At 44.1% G+C, this 22,972-nt stretch overlaps 1 protein-coding gene across 2 annotated transcripts in view; it reads right to left on the bottom strand.

Moving 5' to 3' along the window:
• LOC146178906 (multidrug resistance protein mrp-7-like) overlaps positions 1-22,972 on the bottom strand; it is an 87,548-nt gene that overhangs the window by 46,440 nt on the left and 18,136 nt on the right. The window contains exons 7-13 of one of the 2 annotated variants that reach the window (XM_084578649.1): positions 21,229-21,345; positions 15,154-15,285; positions 12,259-12,421; positions 11,809-11,892; positions 9,533-9,790; positions 7,006-7,209; positions 2,979-3,125 (exon numbers count right to left, since the gene is read on the bottom strand). In XM_084578649.1, coding sequence (XP_084434775.1) covers positions 2,979-3,125; positions 7,006-7,209; positions 9,533-9,790; positions 11,809-11,892; positions 12,259-12,421; positions 15,154-15,285; positions 21,229-21,345 — 1,105 coding nt within the window. The remainder of the gene's footprint in view (positions 1-2,978; positions 3,126-7,005; positions 7,210-9,532; positions 9,791-11,808; positions 11,893-12,258; positions 12,422-15,153; positions 15,286-21,228; positions 21,346-22,972) is intronic. The other variant, XM_084578650.1, reaches the window with a different exon arrangement.

The raw sequence follows: 22,972 nt of genomic DNA, 5'->3' as shown, positions 1-22,972 counted from the left end.
TCAGCAATGTCGAAGTAAACATACGTAATTGTGACATTTCTGCTGCAGACATGCATTACTAAGCAATCAGAAAACAGGTTAAATATAAATTGTCACAAAGTAAGATCTGCCACTGCCGCTTGCCCCGCCGGGGTGGTGCAGTGGTAAGACGCCCGACTACTGTGCCGGAGTTCCCGGGATCGAATCCCGGCCTCGGCGGCTGCGTTTCGATGGAGGTGGTGGTAACAACTTTTATTGCCACGAAATGAAAGGAATTATTTCGGGCTGGGGCGAGTCTAGGGTGGCCTCCAGTCGGGAGCGACCTCTTGAGCTCGCGTGACGAGGGCCAGTTGCGTAGTTTTCCTTGGGCTGGCCAACAGCTTGTCCCATTCCTCCGCTGAGGGAGCTGGCAAGAGTGTCTTTGGAGGGGGATTGCTGGCGCATTCCCACAGTATATGGTCTTGAGTGGCCTGCGTCCCGTCACCGCAGTGCCGGCATGCAGGGTTGAATTCTCCGTTTGTAATTAACGATAGTCGGTAGGGGCTAAGAATGGCCTTTGTTTGTAGGCGTCTGAGTGTCGTGGCTTGCGCCCGGTCGAGGTCGGGGTGAGGGGCGGGGTACGTGCATCTTAGCTCGCGATAAAAGTTTGTTACCTCCGCGTATGTGCGCGGTGCCTCCACAGGCGCGTCCGTTCCCGATAGATCTCCCGTCTCCCGGTTGGTTAAGCCTCGGGCTAGACGGTCGACCCCTTCGTTTCCGGAGTTACCCGCGTGAGCCGGAACCCATACGAGATTGATGTTGTGATTGAGAGATCGGTTGCGCAGAATTCGCGCCGCGAGTGCGCTTACAGAATTTTTGGCGAAATTTTGAACGGCGCTTTTTGAGTAGCTTAGAATAGTTTTGGTGTGGGGATCCGCGATGGCCAGTGCGATAGCTACTTCCTCTGCCTCGCATATGGAGCTAGCATGAAATGTATAGCGTTAATGAAGGTTGACTTTGGAGTGGCCATACATGCCACGTATGCTCCGTTTTTGATGTGCTGAGCTGCATCCACGTACACTGCTTGTGGATCGTCCTCGTACTGTTTTTCAAGGGTCTGTGCCCTTGTCTTCCTGAGGGCATCATGTCTACCTGGTAGCATGTTTTTGGCTATTGGTTTAACAACTAGTCTACTAGTTATGTCAGCCGATAAATGGGATGTTGCGCACACCTCCTCAGTGGGGTGGATGTGGAGCTTGTCGAGAATTACGCGTCCCGCAAGGCTGCGTGACAGGCGGGTCACTTGTGCTGTCTTATGGGCTTCAATTAGTTCAGATAGTGTGTTAAAAATTCCTAACTGCAGTAGTCGATCTGAGTTAGCGTATACTGGTAAGCTAAGGGCCGCTTTGTATGCTGTTCTAATTATGCTATTAAGTGCATGTTCGTCCCTACGACGCAGATGATAGTACGGGCAAGCGTACATGATTCTGCTTATCATAAAGGCTTGGATAATCCTGCACAGGTCGGCTTCTCTCATACCCCTGCGACGTGTGGCAATGCGTCTCACCAGCCCACCTATCTGGTGCGCCGTGACGCGTAGCCGGCGTATAGCTTCTGTGTTCTGCGTATTATTCTGAATCAACATTCCGAGAACTCTGATCGTGGCTACCGGGGGTATCGGATGGTTGTCAATGTGTAACTGGATAGGTTCTCGAGAATCTGGCTTTACCTGTGAAGCTTGTTTGTTCCTTATAACTAATAGTTCTGATTTAGCCGGTGAACAGGTAAGGCCGTTTTCCTGCACATAAGACACGAAGTGGCGTCCGTGTGCTGTGCGATGTCAGCGCACGTTAAAGATCCCCAAGTGGTCGAAATTACTCCGTAGCCCTCCACTATGCCCCCCCCCCTTTCTCTCTATCCACCTTCACTCCCACCTTCATCTCTTCCCACCCCGCCGGGGTGGCGCAGTGGTTACGGCGCTCGACTACTGTTCCCAAGGACGCGGGATCGAATCCCGGCCTCGGCGGCCGCTTTTCGATGGAGGCGAAAAGCAAGGCGCCCGTGTGCTGTGCGATGTCAGTGCACGTTAAAGAACCCCAGGTGGTCGAAATTTCCGGAGTCCTCCACTACGGCGTCTCTCATAGCCTGAGTTGCTTTGGGACGTTAAACCCCACAAACCAACCAACCATCATCTCTTCTCTGACGGCGCGGTTCAGGTGTCCACAGAGCAAGTGTGACAGATACTGCGCCTTTCCCTTCCTATGAACCAACCAACCAACCAACCAACTGCCGCTTGTGGTATCCTATATTACGACCTACGAATTTCCTGTCCGGTGCTCTTACAGACTCATCTAAAGCGAGAGCTATTCATTGTCACATAGTTATGAGAGCTAATATTGCTAATATGAGAAAATTGAGAGTGTTCATCCACACCTCAGAGCATACAAGTCTTTAAGCCATAGGCAGCACATAAAAAAATTATTGCACAGCTCTATACCTTCCCCCTTCATCACATTCTATGTGAAACTCGCGGTAATGAAGAATGTATTACGTGCTGCCGCTTTGGGTAATGGTGGATCTGTTCCTTACATCGATACATTAATACTAAAGAAATTTCAAAATTAAACAGCCGCCTTTGTACCTCAGTTTGCAGGTGGACTGGACAACGTCTAAGGTGTGGAATCAAATTTCACCGGCGCTGGCTGCTGTTTTTGTTCCTGCGTTTTCTTATGTATCATCCATCCATAAAATTATTCCTGTGATGTGTGAACGCTAAAACAATAGAATAACAAAGCATGACTTGCGCCGCGCCAATAACCCATACACATGATTAGGTAAGAACTGGCATTGAGTAAACAACTGAGACTCATGCGGTCAAAAAATTGGCAAGAAAATGTTTCTATAGCCAACAACTTCCAACAGAAAGCTAGAACTTTTGATATTGTAAAGTTTACGGCCATATGGAACACGAAATATAGCATTGCACCATCCACTTCTTCATGCACAGTTTGGAGACATACCTGACGTCCATTTCTGAAGAGTAGAGCTGTAGAATTGAGCGTCAACTCGGTGACATAGAGGAGGTATATGCAAGAAAATGACAGCTCTGGGGTCAAAGCGATGTTCGGTTCAAAGAAGTACAGCGTCAAGAATAAGATAATTGTCAGCTGCAAAAAGGAAGCAATGCACATTTAAACTAACAAAATTTAGGTACAGCATTCTCTCAAATCATATTTCTTAAATATTTTGTTGTCCATTTTAAATGTATTTTTATAAATCTACGAAAAGTACGAAGGCAATAATCCATATAGGTTTCGACTTCTGACTTAAGTCAGTACTCAACAACAAGTGTCAAAACATTTGGAGTTCCTGGCGGTCAATGAATGATTTACCTCGCTGACTCGATAGAATTGCTTTGCGCTGATGGCTCAAAAGTGACAGTATGGCATTTCAGCTTCCGACCTTATTTTCAAGTGGGGGTAATCACGGACGTTATGATTCTAAGCACCGATTAGTACCTGTGAAAAGGCTTCCTTCATAGCGTATAGACTAGCGTTTGTGAAGAAAAGGGCCGCAGGCTGAGCAGTCTTTGTCCATGTTAAAGAATTCTGGTGAGCAAAAAATTTACCTTTTCGTCTCCCCCATGGGGGCTATCAAATAACGCTTCAACTTGGTGACTTTGGCTGGAAAATATATACGAACGATCGGCGTAACGCAACGCTTTCTGCTCACTAAAATTTGTTCAAAGAAACTGAAGCTCACGCACTGTTAAATTACTCTGTAAAGCCAATGACTAGCAATGCAAAATTAAGGAATGTCTATTGTCGAACCAAAAAAACGTCTGTGACGAGCTAGTGTTCTCGACATTGCAAGGAAAGAAACGCAGCGCTGGCGCTGATGTTTAGGACCAGTCACGTGGATATATCGGTAAGCATTAGAAGGCAAGGCCGGAACCAGACTATATCGTGGACTAGCGCAAAAAATACACCGCGCGGAGACGCCTGTCCAACGGTATGAACTACTTCCAACTTGCCAAAAACAGCTTTTTGGTTAGACGGATGTAACGAAGCGAAAACGCTGTTTGAAATATCGCCTAGCCTGAATCATACAACTACGTTTCAGCTTTCGGAACCACTTACATCTTTCTGCGCTGAGCTTGCGGCAGTTCAGGAGGCACTCTGCTCCGTGACTTCTATAACCATGCTCCCTACAGCCCACGTTGTCATCCGCACTGACGCACTTCAAGCAGTACGTCTGCTCCGACGTGTCAGCCGCTGCCCTAAAATTTGCCAGGACATCCACCAGCTTGCAGCGCGCATCCCACAATCAATACGCATTGAGAGGGTCCCACGGGATCTGCTGCCTTCCAAACGTCAAGCTGATTTTGCAACCCGCCTCGTGAACCAAGACGCATCAATCCCACGGCTTCTCGAAGTCGACGCTACCCTCCTTTTGTCAAGAAAGGAGCACCTCCGGCGCCGCACACGTGCACTTATCCCTCCGTGTGCGATATCCCTTCCCCGCGGTCTCACCCGTGCAGAGGAGGTTGCGCTTAGGAGGATCCGGGTCGGTGTTGCCCTTACACCAGCAGTAACTAAGACGTGGTCATACTTCCAACACTTATATCCTCGCCCAGGATGCCCGATCTGTAACAACGAAGATGTCGAGGCCGACATCCACCACTTGCTGTGGGACTGCCCAGCACTCAAGCCAACACGAATCCGGCACCTGAGCATAGCTGGCCTTTCAGCAACCAATCCTGCCTCATACGTCACTTGGACGCAGGGACCTCATCATCGCTCACTTGTGTACTTCATAAAATCAGCCAACCTTTTTCCATTCATTTAATCATTTATTCATCCTTCATCTCATAACCTGCTGATGCCCTGAGGCAATAAATATCGGCTAAAAAAAAGCAATCGCGACAGTGTGCATGACCCTTGACATCACGAAATGCCGGGCTAATCAGGAGTCGGGTCCAGTTGTGGCTGACAAGTCTTTCCGCCTCACGGCTCTCCGTATTATGAGCGATTTCGCAATAAATAGACAAAGAAGAGATAGAAAAAGGAGAAGTTTCTTCACGGCCACCATTAATATACGAAGTCTTTGCTCGCAGGGTGATTGTTTATTTTTGCTCAAATTGCAGTCGTGAATCATGTGAAGAGCATTGCACAGATCTTCATTGCAGAAATGTGAATGCTTGGGCTTTGGCTGCTCTTTATTAGCTCCTAGAGTGTCATGAATCATATATTTTGAGTGTCCTGACTAAGCACTTTAGGTGTCTTGACTCGCCATTTTTACGTGTCATGACCCAGCACCTTTCATAGTCATGACTACAAGCTAGTCATGGTCAATACCTCGATTGACTTAGCAAGTCATGGACTCCACAGACATGAAAATTGGATCTCCGATCTGACTGATTTATGATAAGTGAAAATGTCTTATCAGCCAACTATAATGAGTCAAATGGCACTTATATAGTACTTGTCATTACATACACATTCATTACTACCAGTCTCATCTTATGTGATGTCATATCACACGCTGCATTTTGCTGCCATATTTTGTCTCCATGTCTTGCCTCCAAGTTTTGTGGACATGTTTTCGCGACCTTAGCCTTTCGCCTAAATAATAGTAGTTGCCTAACGTAGCAGCTGCTATAATTTTAATATAGCAGGTGGTTATCCCAAATAACACGACCAGCAGATGTAGGACATGGTTGCGCGATATGACAGGTTAGATCTTGGTAACGTTTCCTGGCGTTCTTTCGAACCCATTACTACGCAGCATCCCGTCCGACCTTAATCACTGAAAAAGACTTCGGAAGTAACTGAACCCCGCCTTGGCTTCGCTTCTAATATACATATACATGTGGTGGGCACAGCAATGGTTTCAAATGAACTGTTATTGTTTTTTTCCTAATTGACGCACCACTGTATAGGCATGCATGAAAATATTTTGGTTTCTGACTTCACCTGTTTCATTTAAACGGTCGACGACGTTTTGAAAGGGCAACGCATACATGTCCCTAGCAAAACATTTTTCTTCAAATTTCTGGGAGCCATTTTTCTCTGAATTTCTCTGTGTTGTAAAAATTACACGCATCTAAAAACTGAAAATCATTATGCCTCAAAATTTAAAAGGTAAAAATAACGTGTAGGCCATGTTGACGAAACTAGTGATTTGATCAGAGCTTCGCCAGTACCTCACTACGGTCATGATGAGTAGTGTTTTGTTGGAGAACCTACACACCAATCTTTGTGTGCCCCCTTGTCGAAACATGACCTAGCGAGCGGAGCCTCCTCTAACACCTATTCGCTCTCACGAATTTCTCTTAGTTTTTTTTATTCTCCCTGCCATTTTCGCTCTCGCTCATGGGAGCGAGCAAGGGAGCTATATCAGCTTAAGCCGACATTTCGACCATGGATTAAGGCTTCTCATAAACCGATCGTCTAATGGTGATGTGAAGGCCTGAAAACAATATGCAGGGGTTAGCATTGTGTAACATATTCACTGTTCGTCAGCTCTAGCGTGCGGTTTGTGAATTGGATGCTGCTATTACTTTCCCGCAGCACAAATTCTGGTCCAAAGTTGTATTGCCCTAACCTTTGTGGTGGTATGTGCATTTTCTTTTCCTTCATCCTTCAGTCGCAACAACAATAACAATGCCATGAAAACCACCTTTTGCCTCTCGTGATCTTTTGTTGTTTACCACCCTTTATTCTGCTTTCACCGAAGCGGCCATTTTCAGTTTATTACAGATCAAGTACTGTACACACCGTTTTTTTTTTTCTTCGGATCTTCGTTTGCTTCAGCCCTCTGCTTCCATTATATACAGTCATCTCTGTTAAGCAACATTCGTGCAGTTATAACCCTTGTTTTCTGTAGAAATTCATGTTTGCTATCGCCATATTAGTGTGAACTCAGAATTTACCTTCTAGTGTCTCGCTAAGGAGCTAGGTGCTGCGGAGAATATCCGGTGCTTCCTTCCCTCCCAACACCTCTGATTTTTGAAACAATAAAAAAAATGAATATGTCTTTACGTACCACGGAGCTAGAAGCGGTGTAAACAGAATCAAGGATTCCATCTAGCAGGTTCGCCTTGAACAGCCATGAGAGCTCGACGGTGCGCAGCCGCTGCACGGTCTCTTGCAAGGCTGTTTCCCAAGCGTACATTTTTACTGTACGGATGGAGGCGAACAGGTCTGACAGGCTTTTGATGCGTTCCTCTCGAGTCTTCATCTGCGATTGCTACGAGAAAAGACAGCAGACATGTCAGAGAGCTCAATCACATTGCTGAATGAAGAAATGAATGTTCTTAAAAGCCAAAGCGTTTTGGTTTTTTATTGGGAGTACAATATTGCTCGGAGCGTGGATATACAGTGTTTCTGTGTCTATAACTATTTTACCCTCAAAATTCGGCATACGGAGGAGTTACAAACCACCAAGTGTATTTGTATTCAAGCACTGAAAAGTAGCTTTACGCCCTTTTTTGGCTTCTTTCGACGCTCAGAACAGTTTTTATACAGTTAATTAAAACCACGACCAATGGGACTGTCAATGCGCTTCTGATAGACACTTACTGTTAGACTAGGATTTTTCATATCACTCGCGGACCTGCACCTAGAGAGAGTAAGCACCTGCATCAAAGTAGAGTTCATTTTTCGGTGCATGTAGCACGGCGAAAAGTTGTAAGCATAAATAATCGCCATAACAGTGCCTGATATGGCTTGCACTGCTGACGTTGTCTTCTGTGCCACTAAATGGTACTAGTGACGTAACTTTATTGCATACTATAGCTTCAAAACAGGTCCCTAAGGCATAGTGTTTAAACGCTTCAACTGAAAAGAAGCTTCGCTATTAATAACACATAGTTTAGGGTCTGTATTATGAGCAGGCGTCGTTTTCAAAAGTGTTATCTTCATGACCTCGAGTCATCTGATTGGCAGAAACGCCTAAACTGGAAGTGGCTACTAAAACGATGGAAACTCGGAGTAAGCACCTTCGTAATCATTCAGAGGTCAGCGGCTGCAATAACATGCAGCAAAATAGCTGAACATAGAGTAGGGGTTCTCAGATCAGCAGAAAGAGCAACTTTGAGAATTTCAAGCATTACAGTTTACTTCTAAGAATTCTGATTATTTTAGAAAGGGAAATGCACGGTAACTGTCTCACTTGTTTTCTGTGGACACCTCAACCGCGCCGTAAGGGAAGGAAGGAAGGTGGGAGTGACAGTAGAAAGAGAGAAAGAGGAGCCGTAGTGGAGGGTTACGGAGTAATTTTGATCACCTGGGGCATTTAACGTGCGCTGACATCGCACAGCATACGGACGCCTCTTCGTTTCGCCTCCATCGAAACGCAGCCTCCGAGGTCGGGTTCGAACCCGGGTACTCCGGTACAGTAGTCGGGCGTCTTACCACTCACCACCCCGGCCGACGAAACTCCAAGCGCATTAGCGTAGTTTTGTGATAACTACGTCCTATGCACAGAGAGTGCCTGTGCAATGCATTTTTCATCGCTAACGCCCGGAAATCATTAGGTTTGTGTGCAGGCACCCTAATATTTTCAATGTTGTCAACAGAATGATTCCAGCCATTGTGTTCTTTATTTGCTGCTGCCAAGAAGTGCTGACTTCAAGCACTGCTATTTTGCTTGCCGCAGCCAGAAGGATCTCGCGCGCTTTTTTCATGCTTAAAATCGTCGAGACGTGGCTTAATCCATTTATTTGTAGAGCGATATGCGTATGGATATATCTCGAATTATTTCAGCAAATCGCGACTGCTCTGACGTTGTTCCGGAATGTTCTTCGTCCAATTTATCCAGCTCTTCACAGAATTTAAGTTAAGCACTCTCTAGTGCAACGGAAATTTATATTTCAACGACCACCGAGCACGCTTGCTGTCATCTATGCCGCCGAATTACTGTTTTTTGCGGGTGCATGTCACCAACAAAAAGAGCTAATTCAATATCAAGCAAGACACTTTATTGGTTGCATCCGTATTTGTTGATGCCCAGTGGAACCTATACCTTCGAACCTCAGCTGTACATTGTTTTGCTAGGCAAATGTCCCATACTGGATAAAATACTCTATAAGGATACAGTTAGACTGTGATGTGCTAAGAATGCATAGAAAATGCACGGGCATGGCTTTTTTTTTTTTCTTAAGCGCCAGAAAAGGTTACTAGATATGATGCCCTCCGTGTTGATTCTGTTCTGTTCCTTTGTTGAGGAAATAATTTCAAAGAGCTGGTCAGCACCTTAACTAATGAAACGGAAAAACTTCTTTACAGATCTAGTCAGTGGGAGATGGCAAATGAAATTCTTTGCTGTTGTCACACTAAGAAGACCGCCCTCTAGAACGCTAGTCAAAATTATATTATCTGCTCCAGGCTGCCAAATCAATAATGGAAAATTCTCATATATAGTGCTACATTCGAGTCAGTTGAAAATTTGGCAGTAAATGTAACTTTGTTCATGTTTTATAAAGTGTGTTACCTCTCAGGCAGCAATAAAATATACTATTTAGATGAGCAGTGCAGCCGACTTCGTATAAATCAGCATTCTGTAAACTTACCCAGAATTTCTTTTGAAATCTGAATGCGCAGAAGGGCATCACGAACACGGCAAGTATCCAGGCTGTGCAGCAGAGCGTGGGTACGGCCCCCGCCCTCTGCGCCAAGAGCCACAAAAGGACGGGCAGGGTGATGAGGCCACCCAGGGGCATTGGGAAGACCATCGTGCTCAACGCCAGCGTGCCACAGTCGACAGCCAGGAGGGACACGACGGAACCGGTGGGGTACGTACCCCTCAATGTGGCTGGCATCTGGACAGCCTGAGAAACGAATATCGGACTCAATCCACTTTTGGAATTGTACCTAAATTACAATACATAAGACGCATGCGAGAAGTGTGATTTTCCAATATTGGATGTTGTTATATATAAAGTTCGTTAAAACACTGCAACCTCTTCATGACTGCGCTGACATATAGCGTTTAATTCCTGCATTTGCATACTTTTATACTTGATTTCAGAGACCATCATGGATAAGCAACATTCCCACTTTCTTAGCATTGCTGTCGAAATGGAGGGCAGAATTTTTCTTAGGGAAATTAAAACCGTACGGACAAAAACAAATCACTCAAAACAACTTTGAGTCATCTGAAAAATGGTTTGTAATTTTTTTTTTCCACGCAAGCCCTATTTCGGAGTGTTGTACTATTCTGATTGCTCCCATTTCTGTTTCATCGAAATAATCAAGATTATTTGATTCGTTATCATCAAAGTTACAGAGAAACATCGTAGCTCTGCTAGAAAGATCATGCTTGCTTCTTTATTACTTCAAAAAACAAGTTAACGTATTTATATAGAACAAAAGTGAAGTGAAGTCTTCAATGTTTTGTGTTGTTTGTAGCATGTAAGGTCTTAATAAAATACCTATCACTTGAAGCCACTTTTGTAATGTAGGGGAAGATTTACCTTTCAATGTATCAAGGCTGTATCCGAGAACTGCGATGTAAAACCAATAATTGTCGCAAAATAAGAGAGTAGAAGCAATATAATATTAGCCATAAAAATATATCACTGAAGGGCCTATCATGTGAAAACCTCGCTCGGTTATGTCATACTGCCAGCTACCGCCTGCCATCGCCATAAGCGTAATTTCTCGCTGACAACGCCTGCGCTGACGAACAGCCGCCGGTGCTTGATTTTCGCGCACCGAGTCTTAACGCTACCGCTGTAAAATAAACTCAAATATACTCATATTTTGTTCCGTTAACGTCCCAAAACAGTTCAGGCTATGAAGGACACCATAAACGAGGCCCGGAAATTGACTACCTGACTTTTCGTAAATTGCCACTTAAAAGAGTATATGTTAGGCACACAAGCCCAAACCTGTGATCATGAGGTACTAGATGCAAAATACTAAAGCGATGCGCGCACCGAAGTTAAGCAAATGCAGAAATCAAAGCTTTTTCACTTTCCCTTCGGAAAGCAAGCTTTCTCGTTCTCGTCGCTCGCCAGTAGAGCCGAAGCGATGACGTCAAACCATAAACAGAATCCATTGGTAAGTCTCTTTGAGTGAGCTATGAATGGAAGCAGTGCACCATTAACTGTGTCAGCTGCCGCTACGCTCTTTTCCGTCGCGCCTTTAGTCTACGCATACAACCACACCAAAGGAAGGCTTTTAATTTCTGTTATTGCGATAGCAATACTGCACCAGGTTTTGGGCCCGTCACGTCATTCTGGGAAGAGCCAGGTTTGACCTTGAACAGCCGCGAAGAAGAAGAAGATGAAGAAGAACGCTCGGTCACCGGAAGCTAATGATTTCCCTCCACATCGGTTCAGCAGCATTGAGCCTTTCTCATTTATATGTCAGCTGTTAGCCCACTCTCTCGCGTCATACTCTTTCTTAACGGATGAGGTCGAGTGTCCCCAATATTGTAACGCCTTACACAGATAAGGCGTGATAGGGCAATAATGTAGCAGGCAAAAAAAGCTTCCGCCATTGCTATCGCAATTCAACTAGAGTTAACCAGAGTTAAACTGCAACAAATGTTTTCTAGTCTGTACGTGTACACTTCAGTGTGATTAGCGTGCTGTGCCTGCGACGCACTAGGGTAACCGCGAACAGAGAAAACATTCTGACGATCAGACATTACAAACACACACCGACACATATATGTGCACTGGCCAGCTAGCCGTTTGAATGTGCTTCGATCAGAGAGGAGGGGAGCGTCCTTCTCAGCTTTCAAATAAAAGGTCGTTTGGGGGTCGCCCTGCTCGTTGGAGACCCGTGCCAATGCTCAGAAGACAGCTAAAGGAAGAAGAAAAAATTCAGAATTACTCACGTGTACATGAGGTACACATGTGAGTGACTGCAACAGACTATATGCCTTCCTCTGAAGACGGCCAGCCACGAGGATGAAAAATATCTGAGACAAAACAGAGGAGAGGAACACGAAAAGACTGGGTAATTGCGGTGGCTGTAGCTGCCGTTTTAATTCTAAACTTTTGTCCGCTTTGAGTTACGGAGGGAATCCTCTCGGTCTACGGGGAAGAAAATATTTTCGACCGTAGGGTGTAGAGTGGCCCATTAACGCACTTTACTTTCGCTGGCAAAACAAAATTTGGCCTCACTGCCCATGTCATGAGATCTTGTGAAGTACGTTGAAAGGCTGGGGTAACATGTTTCGTGTGGTCGAAATGTCTTTACCTTGCCACATCGAGCTATCGTGCGAATGTTTTGGGAAGAAAAAACGGCAAAGGGAGCGTAAGCGGGATTCCACCTCCCCTCTCACCTTTCGGAAAATGGCTCCCTGGAGCATGGCCCGCATACGGCAGCCAAAGACGATGAGCAGGTCCATGTGGTAGATCGATATGAGGTACTCGGCCGCACTGACGGCCACCAGCAGAATGGCAGCCGCGGTCATGTCGCCCCTAGTGGAACTCACCATGAGCAGCCTGCACACGAAAGACGCTGCCAACTTCCCCTTTTCCCGTTTACCAATCGAGTCTCGAGCACACAGCTATCAACGCGGTAAAACTGTGAGATCCATTGTATATGCTACAAGAATGCTCTGAAGGAAGCCGTGAATGAGCAGTATGCTAATGAGGAGCATGCATGAAAGCAGCACACAAAAACGCCAGAAGAACAAAACAGCAGACGGAAAATAAATCACAGCGATTTAGCAACAATAAAAATTGTACAACACAAGACAACTGCGCATGGCCGCCCAGTGCAGCGTTGCTTGAAAACCGAGTATAGTACACGAAATAAATATGCTGTTCTCGCGTGCTTCTCGTTATTGATTTAGTTTTGAGTGCGGAAGCAATTCTAGCATAGAACGATGGATTTGGGCAAGCTTTCGGTTAGCATCTGTAGAACTGACTGTTGCTAAGGAAATTAGCCCAGCGCAATCTGCCTGAGCGATTTCTGGTTTCCGTTTCAATAAGCGAGTATTATGCCAATTGGACTAGTATCATGGATTCGCGAGTTTTGGTTTCCACCCGCCGAACCTAATGTTGGTGTGCTAAAAACAAAGCCAAGCTCTACTATGAATTAATGTCAGTGGTGATGACAGTATGACTATCACCATGCCCAAGATGAAGGAAAAACTAATTAGTAATAAATTACACTAGTTAGGTATACTCAAGCACGGATTGGGTAATGAAGACTGTACAATATAGCTGAACATGCATTGGCGAGCGAATGTGCGTTTCAAGTGCAGCGCGACGCCTGGCTAATGATCAAGGTATGCAAAGTAACATTACAGTTATACCGCGCTGGATGAATGCACATTCGCATTGATTACGCCTTGAAACGCCTGACTTGGTTAGTTCAAATTTATGTTTAACTAATTAAACCCGTGCTAAACGATGTGTTCAAGCACCCAAATTAAGTCTTTAGCTACTGCTAAACTACTGAACTAAACTATACTGAACACACTGCCAAATGTTTTCTGCATTGCGCAAGCAGAATCTGGGCTGCTTAGAAAAGAAATTAGCCAGAACATACTCCAGATTTTATTTTGAGCTTTTGCTTCCACTAAACAAGCGATTTCATCGAAAACAGTTCGCTGAATTCGTTTAATTGAGACTGAAACGCAATACCTCGTTGAGATATTATAATGTGCCCAGAACCATTTTGAAGTCCGGTGCTGATCCGCAAGACTCGTAAGACTATACTGAAATGAAGTAAGTGATGTTTTTTATGCTGTACTTTTTGGTCACTGTGCAATTTTTGTGCACTGTTATGACACTCGCTACAATTTTTTCCAGACCCTGTGCTGTGTGATTTAGCACGCTTTGTGTAGATGTGAAGGCTAGGGGGTATGCTGAACACGCAGGAGGATATATTAACAAGACACGAATCTTCAGAAGGGCAAAGCTAACTGCTGGAAAATCAATAATGCAGATTATGACAATGTGCTTGTTTGCTAAAGGTTATAAAGACCCATAATAGGAGGCCGATTTCAAGAAAGGAAGTGCAAGTATGTATATGTGTTCTCAAGACGTTTTGCAAGGCTTTCGTGAACACGAATTACGTGCCATACGTTAAACTCTTCTCAAGAGCATCACAGTATTCGATGGTATTTTCTCCATAAAGCCATTGCTTATATGTCAAATGTATCCAAATCTCATTAGAAACATATCGCACGCTCGTTTACTACTATTGTTTTATTAGTAAATGATTTCTTTAGAAGCTATGAGAGTGTAAGGCGGGTAATATATAAAGCGCATACAGCAACATACTCGTGTGTACCGCGTGAAAACGCCTAAATGTTTATTTTTCCAATTGCGCGGAGCGAAAAGAGGACATTTCTTAGCTTTATTGTTGATACCGCTCTTTGCATGATATCTGTTTATCTAGTTATTCATCATCTCTTTATTGAGCGCCCTTCCTGGGTAACAATATTTTTCAGTGCATAGGACTACCCCTCTTCTGTTGTCATGGCTATAAGGTTTTAGTGTTATAACTGCACTGTTTGACAGGAGATAAGCAGTAAATCGAACAGAATATTATTCATTGATCTCACAATAGCCCTCTCCGGTGGAATAAGTGCCCTCCAATCATCACCAATTTCTTGTCGTCTCCCAGTAGTTAGTATTCGCCACACAATCAAAACAGTGTAGTCTATTATGCAAGCGTTGTAAAAATCGCCACAGAAACTATGACATTATGCAACGAAACGTTTGGGTTAGGCACGTATGAAGTTGGTATCCCTTACTGTCAAGCAGTTTTGTTTTTAAAGGCGGAAATTCCAGTACACATGATTTGTCCCTTAGTGGTCATTATCCAATTGCAGTCAGTTATGAACTGAACATGTATGAACCACAGTTATTGCAAAATAAACTTTCTAGTCAATCTGGTAGCGGTACAATTTCATGCAATATTATGGGCATTGAGGCTGCTTTAAAGGGCTTTAAATATTGTTTAGTGTAAACCAGGGTGCATTTGTTTACTTGATTATATTTGAGTTCCAGCCAAGGAAACGTAAATAGGCATATTTTGTACTGCTTTCTCAGTATTACTACCAAGAAGTTTTTCGTATTGCATGTGGACTGGAATTGCCAGAGAACTTAATTTGATTTCACGTTTTTTTTATTTGTTTATAGTTAGTTGCGGTCAAGCTCGCTGTGCTCGACTAAAAATGTTTCCGAACAGCAAAACATCCGTGCTGTGGTAAACTTACTCAAGGGCAGGCACCCTGGCGAAAAGGCAACCGAAGTAGCCCAGCGTGCAGACAGTCACCCGTACAACATCCACCCAGAGAACGCCGATCATGGATTTGATGAAGACACGACGACGTATCACATCCTTTTTCCTGTAATGTTATGCAGGGGTATAGTTCGGTAAATCGTAATGAATCACAGTTATTGAGTTCTGCACTCGGGCGCTCGAACTACAGTACCACTGCGGCCGAGCCTGAGTGCCATGACAGAAAGTAAATATTTTAGCTGCGTATGTACCAGGCTTGGATTTGGTGATGAAGGCGAGATCTAATTTTATTGGGTAAAATATTCGGAATGCCCAGAATAGTTGTCTTAATGAATCGAGGTCTGAAGAACAACCCGCTGAGAAAAACATGAGCGGAAAGCAGCGCACCGAATGCTTTCAAAAGGAAGAGGACGCTAGGGTCTGCACATGCAGCAGTTAGAAAATACTGTTTCTTTTTTACTACAAAATTACTTTTAGCGCTGAAAACAATTTTCTCGCCGATCCATCTAAGCGGACCATTTATTCACCACCATTCTTGATTTCTAATCATGGATGATGCGTTTAAGGAGACGTACAAATGGTAGTCTCAAATTCCGAGTTTCCTAATATTGCTAGGATGTTGATTTTTGGGTTGGTTTTGAGAGAGATAGGGTGGCCAATAGCTTAATAGAGTTGAAAGAGCTTGTTAAGGTTGTTTCAGGCTTTAACGGTAAAACAAATAGATACGGAATGAAGGTTGAAGTAGGACTCTTTTTAAAAAAGCGGCTTGTATTTATCAACAATGAACAGTTAAAATATATCTATCTGTTAGACTGCGCCACGGCAATCAAGCTTTATGGAGTATTAATGCTAATAAAAACCATCCCCTTCCCCAATTTTTTGCTCAATTACAGATGGCGTCGCGACTTCTGTTTCACATGTACTCGATCTTCAGGCAAGCAAACGCTTCTTTATTCGAAACTTCCCTTGTTGATTTCGATGACGCCGATGTCTGCGCACTCTAGGACAGTTTCAAAAAAATCTGTTTGTATTGTATCAATACTTTTGTACCTAACAGGCACAAAAAAGAAAGAAAGGGAACCCCATGGATGACACGCAGTATTCGCCGCGAGATCGACCTAGAGGTGGCGCCACCGTCACTCCGGTAGTGTGGATCGGCAGCCGGCGGCGCTCGCAGAAACGCACGCTGCGTAAGGTCTGCTTCCGAGTTTACGGCGGGTTTGTTGGCGATGAAAACGTGTCTTCTGCGGTATTTCTGCAATATTGCAGAAAAATATCCAAGGATTTCGCCAATGCAGCAGAAGAAGAGCGGATTTTAGGAAAACAAAGCCTGCAGCCACCAGACTTCTAGATTACTTTGCACGTTTCTTGCGCTGTACCGCGTTCACGCGCCTAAAGGCCCGACCACATGGCAGCGCTTCTTCGGCGTCTCGTCAGCGTCTCGTCTATTAGCGTCGTCGCTCGGCGCGCGCCGGAAAGGGCGACCAAACACATGACGGCGTACGAACTGGCGTCTGCAAGGCAAGGCATGGGAGAATCCTGGACCACCATATCCCGGACGTTCGAACAATTGTCCCCCGTCCGTAGCTAAAATCGTCCTATTCAGCGACGGCGGGAACTTACTGGGGAGGGTGGGGGAGGCAAGGGCATCAAAAGGCGCAGGCATGCACGCGGAAAAAAAGAGGAGCTGTTGCTTCCGCGGAAACGAGTTGAGCCTGTGGCGGTTGGTGCCGCAGCTGCCCATGCGTGGCTTGTCGTTGGTCCCCACCTGCGAATAATTTTCGGTGTCGACGCTGAGATCTGGCCCCTCCAGATACCTGCGTCTTTCAGCGTCGTCTCGCTTCAAGGGCCAGAATTGCACCTCCGGCGACGCCGATATCCGCGACGCCGACGCGGCGCCGAAGAAACGTTGCCATGTGGTTCAGCCTTAATGCTTGGGCCTGCATAATGACAGCTTTCTTTTTCTTATCGACTTTTAAACAGTTTGCGCGTGTCTCATGCGAGTGCGACCGGCGAATTTAGTGTCAAGCCCACGCAGATACCTGCAGTAGTTTAGATTGAATTGAGAAAGCCTGATTCATTGTATCGTACTTGACTAGAGGATTAAGCAGGTTAAATGTAGCACTGGCAGCGCACTGCATGGCGAGTTGCTTTAGACTGAGTGACATCAACTCTGGCCCCCAGACAACCACGCACAAGTATTCCCCAAAAATGAGATCACGCCGACACTATACAGGAAACCTCGCCGCACAGGAAAGCTGATTGTTCCCGTGTACAGCGCTGAGTGGATTGAATTTGCCGAGATGCTTTTTGCGGCTACTGTCATAAAATGTGATAGTGTATTACTGCATGCGCCACTAACTGTAAATAATTTCCTGAAACCGAGGAAAGTATAAGGGATTTCTGATGTGTGTGATGTTAATATATAATGGTAAATTAGGAGTGTAATTATTTTGTTTTGCAATGCCAATAAATTTCACCATGTGAACGTTTACACACTTGACAGAATTTACAATAATCAGCGATGAATTTTCAGTAACGTTAAAATGCAAGCTACGAATTACTCGCTGCGAAGACATCGTTATAAACTGCGCATGGGCACTGTCATGTTCTGGGAAGCAATTTTACAGGCTGAAAATTTCTTTATCACTAATTATTTAGCAGTGACTAAATCTTATGCGAAGTAAAATATAAGGGTTGCTTCCAAAAAAAGATGCCGGATATAAAACTATTTCGAAAGAAATGGAGGTCATCTTATCATGCGTCTATAAAGATATATTTATTACCGAACTAAACACTGATATTTAAGCCCGCATGAAGCTGTTTTACGCCACTTGTCAGAAACGACAAGTTTGCTCGGATGACAGCACTTGGACGAAAAGGGATTATAATGATTTTAAGGGCTACCAGTAAAGTAGATTAATCTAGGTGTATTATGTAATATTTAGGGTAACAATTAGGCGCAGCAAATATGTTTCCCAAACATTCGAGCATTTCTCTAAAGCAAAATGTGCTCACTAAAACATTTACGGATGCGCATGCAACAACAACGGATGCCTTCAACAACAACAACAAAAAAGAAAAGAAATGCATATTGGCCCGGGTTTAACGCATGAAAGCGGCATCGGCTATGACGGGTTATTGCAGAGGCTGGTTTTGGTGTCGTTTTTTTTTTTCATTATTAACACCACATTTACCACGTGGGATTGTTTATTGTGCAGTCAAATTCCACAGCAGAGGAGCGCCTTTCGAAACGGTTGTGATTGAATCCCCCGGTCTTGAAATCAGCAGCCGAGCGCCCTTACCATTGAGACACCGCGACAGAGGTTTAAAAGCAAAAAAAAAAAAAAGAAAAAATGTACTCACACAACTCTATCGTGAACACAGAAGGCATAGCAGGCGTAAAGGGGCTCGTTCAAACTGCATTCTGTTACATGAAGCAGTCTGCGGTGGCATATGTCTTAGTAGCTGCGGTATTCCAAACAGAAACGGGAATATGCGATTTCTGAGCGTTTGCATTAACTTTTATTGACGGCAGCGACCTGTTTTACTTTGACACGGCGGTAACGACAGTACCACTTCGTTTGAGACATTGCATGTCAAAGGATCTCAAGCGCCGAAGACCGCGATGGATGATGTCCTTATCAAAACATGGCATGCTCGATATGGGCAATTATATTTTTTTTAATGAAGCGTGGGGTTATAGACTGTTCATATTTATTTAGCAAGAGGCATATAGGTAAGCAAAATCTCACAGGAACCGCGAAACAAACAAAAACACTCCTGTACACGCCGCATGCGCGCGTGTAAATCACTGCGGGCTGGCACGCGACGCGAAAACGCATCCACACTGAGTAGGTTTCGCCGCTGAGCCGCAAGGTGGCGACTCTGCTCGATCTCGAGGCCAATAATTCAAATGAAGCGAAGGGTAAAACTGCGCAAGAAAAAACGCGCAGATCCTGATGTGCTAAAGGAATTACTGGACAATCTAGCACGTGCCTTACGTGATTCAAAAGATTATTTCTTCAACACATCCCTTCAAAACTTTATAAAAACCGAGCCAAGTACGTTTTGGAATTACATTAGTAAAAAAAAGAAAGCAGTCACGCAAATTTTGGTGGATAACACTACGTTATGTGATCCAAAGGCTATTACTGAACATTTTAATAGTTATTTTCAGAGTGTATTTTCTGCCCCGAGTGCAGGTACCGACAATAGCCGCGTGTATTGCCCCGCCGAAGTGAATTTTATTACTTATCCTGGTGTCCTTTCCATGTTGCTGAACTTGAAAACCAAAACGTCATGTGGCCCTGACAACATTCCAAACGCATTTCTGCGACGCTATGCTGAAACTCTGGCTCAATTCCTCGTAATAATTTTTCGCGCCTCAATGTCATTGGGTAAAATGCCCGATGACTGGAAGACAGCCCGGATTGTTCCCGTTTGCAAAAAAGGAGACCGTCTTCTCTTGCAGAACAACCGTCCCATATCATTGACATCCCCATGCTGTAAACTATTAGAACATATAGTTGCACACTGTATGAACGACTTTTTAGAAAAAAATCGCGTGCTAACTAGCTTCCAGCACGGGTTCAGAAAAGGACTTCGACGGTAATACAGCTAATTACAGTAATAAATTCATTTGCTTCCTGTATAAATAATAAAGGCCAAAATGATGCAATATTTTTTGGATTTTAGCAAGGCATTTGACAACGTTCCTCATAATAAACTAGTTTTTAAAATGAAAGAAATTGGCATTCCTGATATTTTAGTAACATGGATTAATGCATACTTAAAAGACCGCAAACAGTTTGTTGAAGTGGGGGGACAACGTTCGGGCTCTCTGCCAGTTTCATCCGGTGTTCCCCAAGGAAGCGTTCTGGGCCCTCTGCTTTTCCTTTTGTATGTCAATGATATTGTTGAAGTTGTTAACCCACCAGTGCAAATTCGATTGTTTGCTGACGATTGTATTCTATACAGAGAAGTTACAAATAGGGAAGATCAATGCGACCTGGACAGTGCCCTTAACAACGTTTTTAAATGGTGCGACCGATGGGGCATGATTCTGAATGCTGATAATAGTGTTTATATGCCGTTAACCCGAAAAACTATACGTCATAGCTACACATATATATTAGGCTCTCTCCCTCTTCAACAAGTATCCAACTACAAATACCTAGGAGTAACCATGAGTAGCAATCTATCGTGGAACTTGCACATAAACAATATCTGCTCTGCTGCATTTAGAAAATTGTGCTGCTTAAGACATAAACTAAAAAATACTCCTTCTAACATTAAGCTACTTTATTATTGTTCATTAATTAGACCTAAACTCGAATATGCATGCATAGTGTGGGACCCGTATACTAAATCTAACGTAAAAAATCTGGAAAGAATACAGAGAAGAGCTGTCAGGTTTATTCTCAATAAATATGCAAGGTCTGACTCCCCAACCACTTTAATGGATACAAATAAAATTGAAGTACTTGAACATTGAAGAAGAAAGCTTAGATTAGAATTTATTTATCAGTTAATACATAACAAACTCGGTTTGGATCCGTCATCATACTTAACGCCGGCACCAACCAGACAGACTCGTCAACACCATCCCAGTCCCCTAACCCCTATATTCGCTAGAACAGACACTTACAAATTTTCGTTCTTTCCACGCACAGTAACAGATTGGAATCAGCTAGGTAATTCATTTTCCCATAAGTTTTAACCAATTGTTGCTATACTGTGTTGTCTTTTTTGAAGTGTTGCGTTTTCTTTTGAGCCTTGATTGACTTGCTTCACCCACCCTGCTTGGACTCAGTGTCCGCAGTATTTTGTAAATAAAAATAAAACAAATATGCCTGACCCAAAGGTGGCCTTGTAGTAAATAATAAGTTATGAGAATTGTGCAGCCGAAATGAACATATGGTTTAATACAGAGCGCCTCAAAGCCACCGGCATGAAAACAAGTACGCATTAGGTTTCATCGGTGTTATCAGGCATGGCGCGGCTAGCTGAACCCCGGAAGCATGCTTCCAGCAGGTGGTACGCTTACCCACGTGTCAGACAGGCGTCCAGGTAGGTCACCAGGTCCTTGCATTTCATGCCTCTCCTGAGCAGCGGCAGAGCAGAGTCCGTGTCTTTGTTCCCCCGCAAAATCTCGCGGAAAAGCCTACGTTTATTGGTATGAACCGAGAGAGAACCAGTTATTATTGGAGCAGAATTCAATGAACTTTGCAGGCTCTACTTGTGTATAATTCTTGAACACTGAGTAAATCTCGATGAGAATTTTGGTTTATTACATAAAATGTTGATTGAGTTTTCAATGGCATGTAGTAACACTTGGCCCCCTCAAAGTCAACATCTGTCAATGGTGACCTCTCAAACTAACAGGGAACTCTTCTTGAGAAATATTTTCTCTCTAATCAGAAACGGTGCCTGACTGAAAGCTCAGAAGATACGCTGACAGTGTGAGATAGGAAACAAAATATTTGGTGGATATATTGAACTTTATACGTGTATGCAACCGAACTCCTCATAGACTAGTGGGCTGAATGATTTCGAGAAAGGCTTTTGAAGGACATCCAAGTCCTTTCTGCTCGTATTGAATCTCTTCAGCGCGTTAGGGTATTTCACATTGACTTTCACCTTGCGCGGGTCGTCTGGGAACCATAATCACCGAAATCTCGGTTTGAAGGTATGCAATCGGAGGTACATATGTCATTGGTTTGAATCTCTTTTGCATGCCAGCCTAGAACTTGGCTACCACATGTATTCTACACGCAACCAGAAATTGAATGCCATCACCCAGAACATTGTACGACCAGCGGCTGCATCACAACTATCATACAAAAGTTTGAAAAGACATGCTGCTGGACATAGTACATGGTCGTCCACTCTTAAATTAAATGCAGGAGCGTATTACCGCGCTCTCCGCTGAAAAGCTGCGTTTTACACGGCCACGCCTTCAAGCCAAGAGGCAGATGATGCGAATCATCACTATTGCTATATTTCATGTTTGCCTGCACACGTATTTGATTCCGTCAATCCACTTTAATTCACTGCCGTTTCAGACGCTGCGGTCCTTGAAAGAACGCGGGTACATGCTCGCGTGCTCAACCTAAGAGTAGAGTCTGAATTCCTGTCACGAGGTAAGCTCCAATTGAACTAGAGCATATTTGCTATATGCAATGCGAAACCGTTAGACTCTACTCGGAACACGGTACAACAAACGGTTGTGTCACAACTGGTCACGGTGGTTCTAGCGTGACCTTACGTGACCTCTTAATTTCTCCTCTGACTTACGTGTCCTCTGACTTCTGACTTACGTGACCTTTTAATTTCCTCCCAAATAACCACTCCATTTTTTAGCGGCTGTTCGCCTTGCAAAACAAACACCGGTGTAAGGTTTGTTCCCAAATGACCATGCCACAAGAAGCCGTCAGCACCGCTCATAATTACAAGTAAAAGATAAAAGACAATTACACATTCGACGAAGAATATAGTCTAACTGCTTTAATATTCTTTTTGTCGGATTCAGTATATTGGGCAAACTACGACATCATTTTGGCTGCGTTTTAATTATCACAAATCCCATAGCAGAAGCCTTCCAGCTTTCCCACCAAGCATATAAGCAATCATTGTCAGACTTTTGATAAAGTAAAGGCTATAGTTTTGGAATCGGGATTTATATCACGCCATGACCGAGATATCAGGGAATCGTTCCGAATTCATAAATGTAAAGCTGCCTCGTTAGGCAATAATGAAAGAGTTGAAAAATTAACCTGCCTGTCGTAATT

Source organism: Amblyomma maculatum, chromosome 9 (assembly GCF_055883805.1).
Source record: "Amblyomma maculatum isolate TAMU_Amacu chromosome 9, ASM5588380v1, whole genome shotgun sequence".
NCBI lineage: Eukaryota > Metazoa > Arthropoda > Arachnida > Ixodida > Ixodidae > Amblyomma > Amblyomma maculatum.
This window is presented reverse-complemented; position numbering and strand designations above follow the sequence as displayed.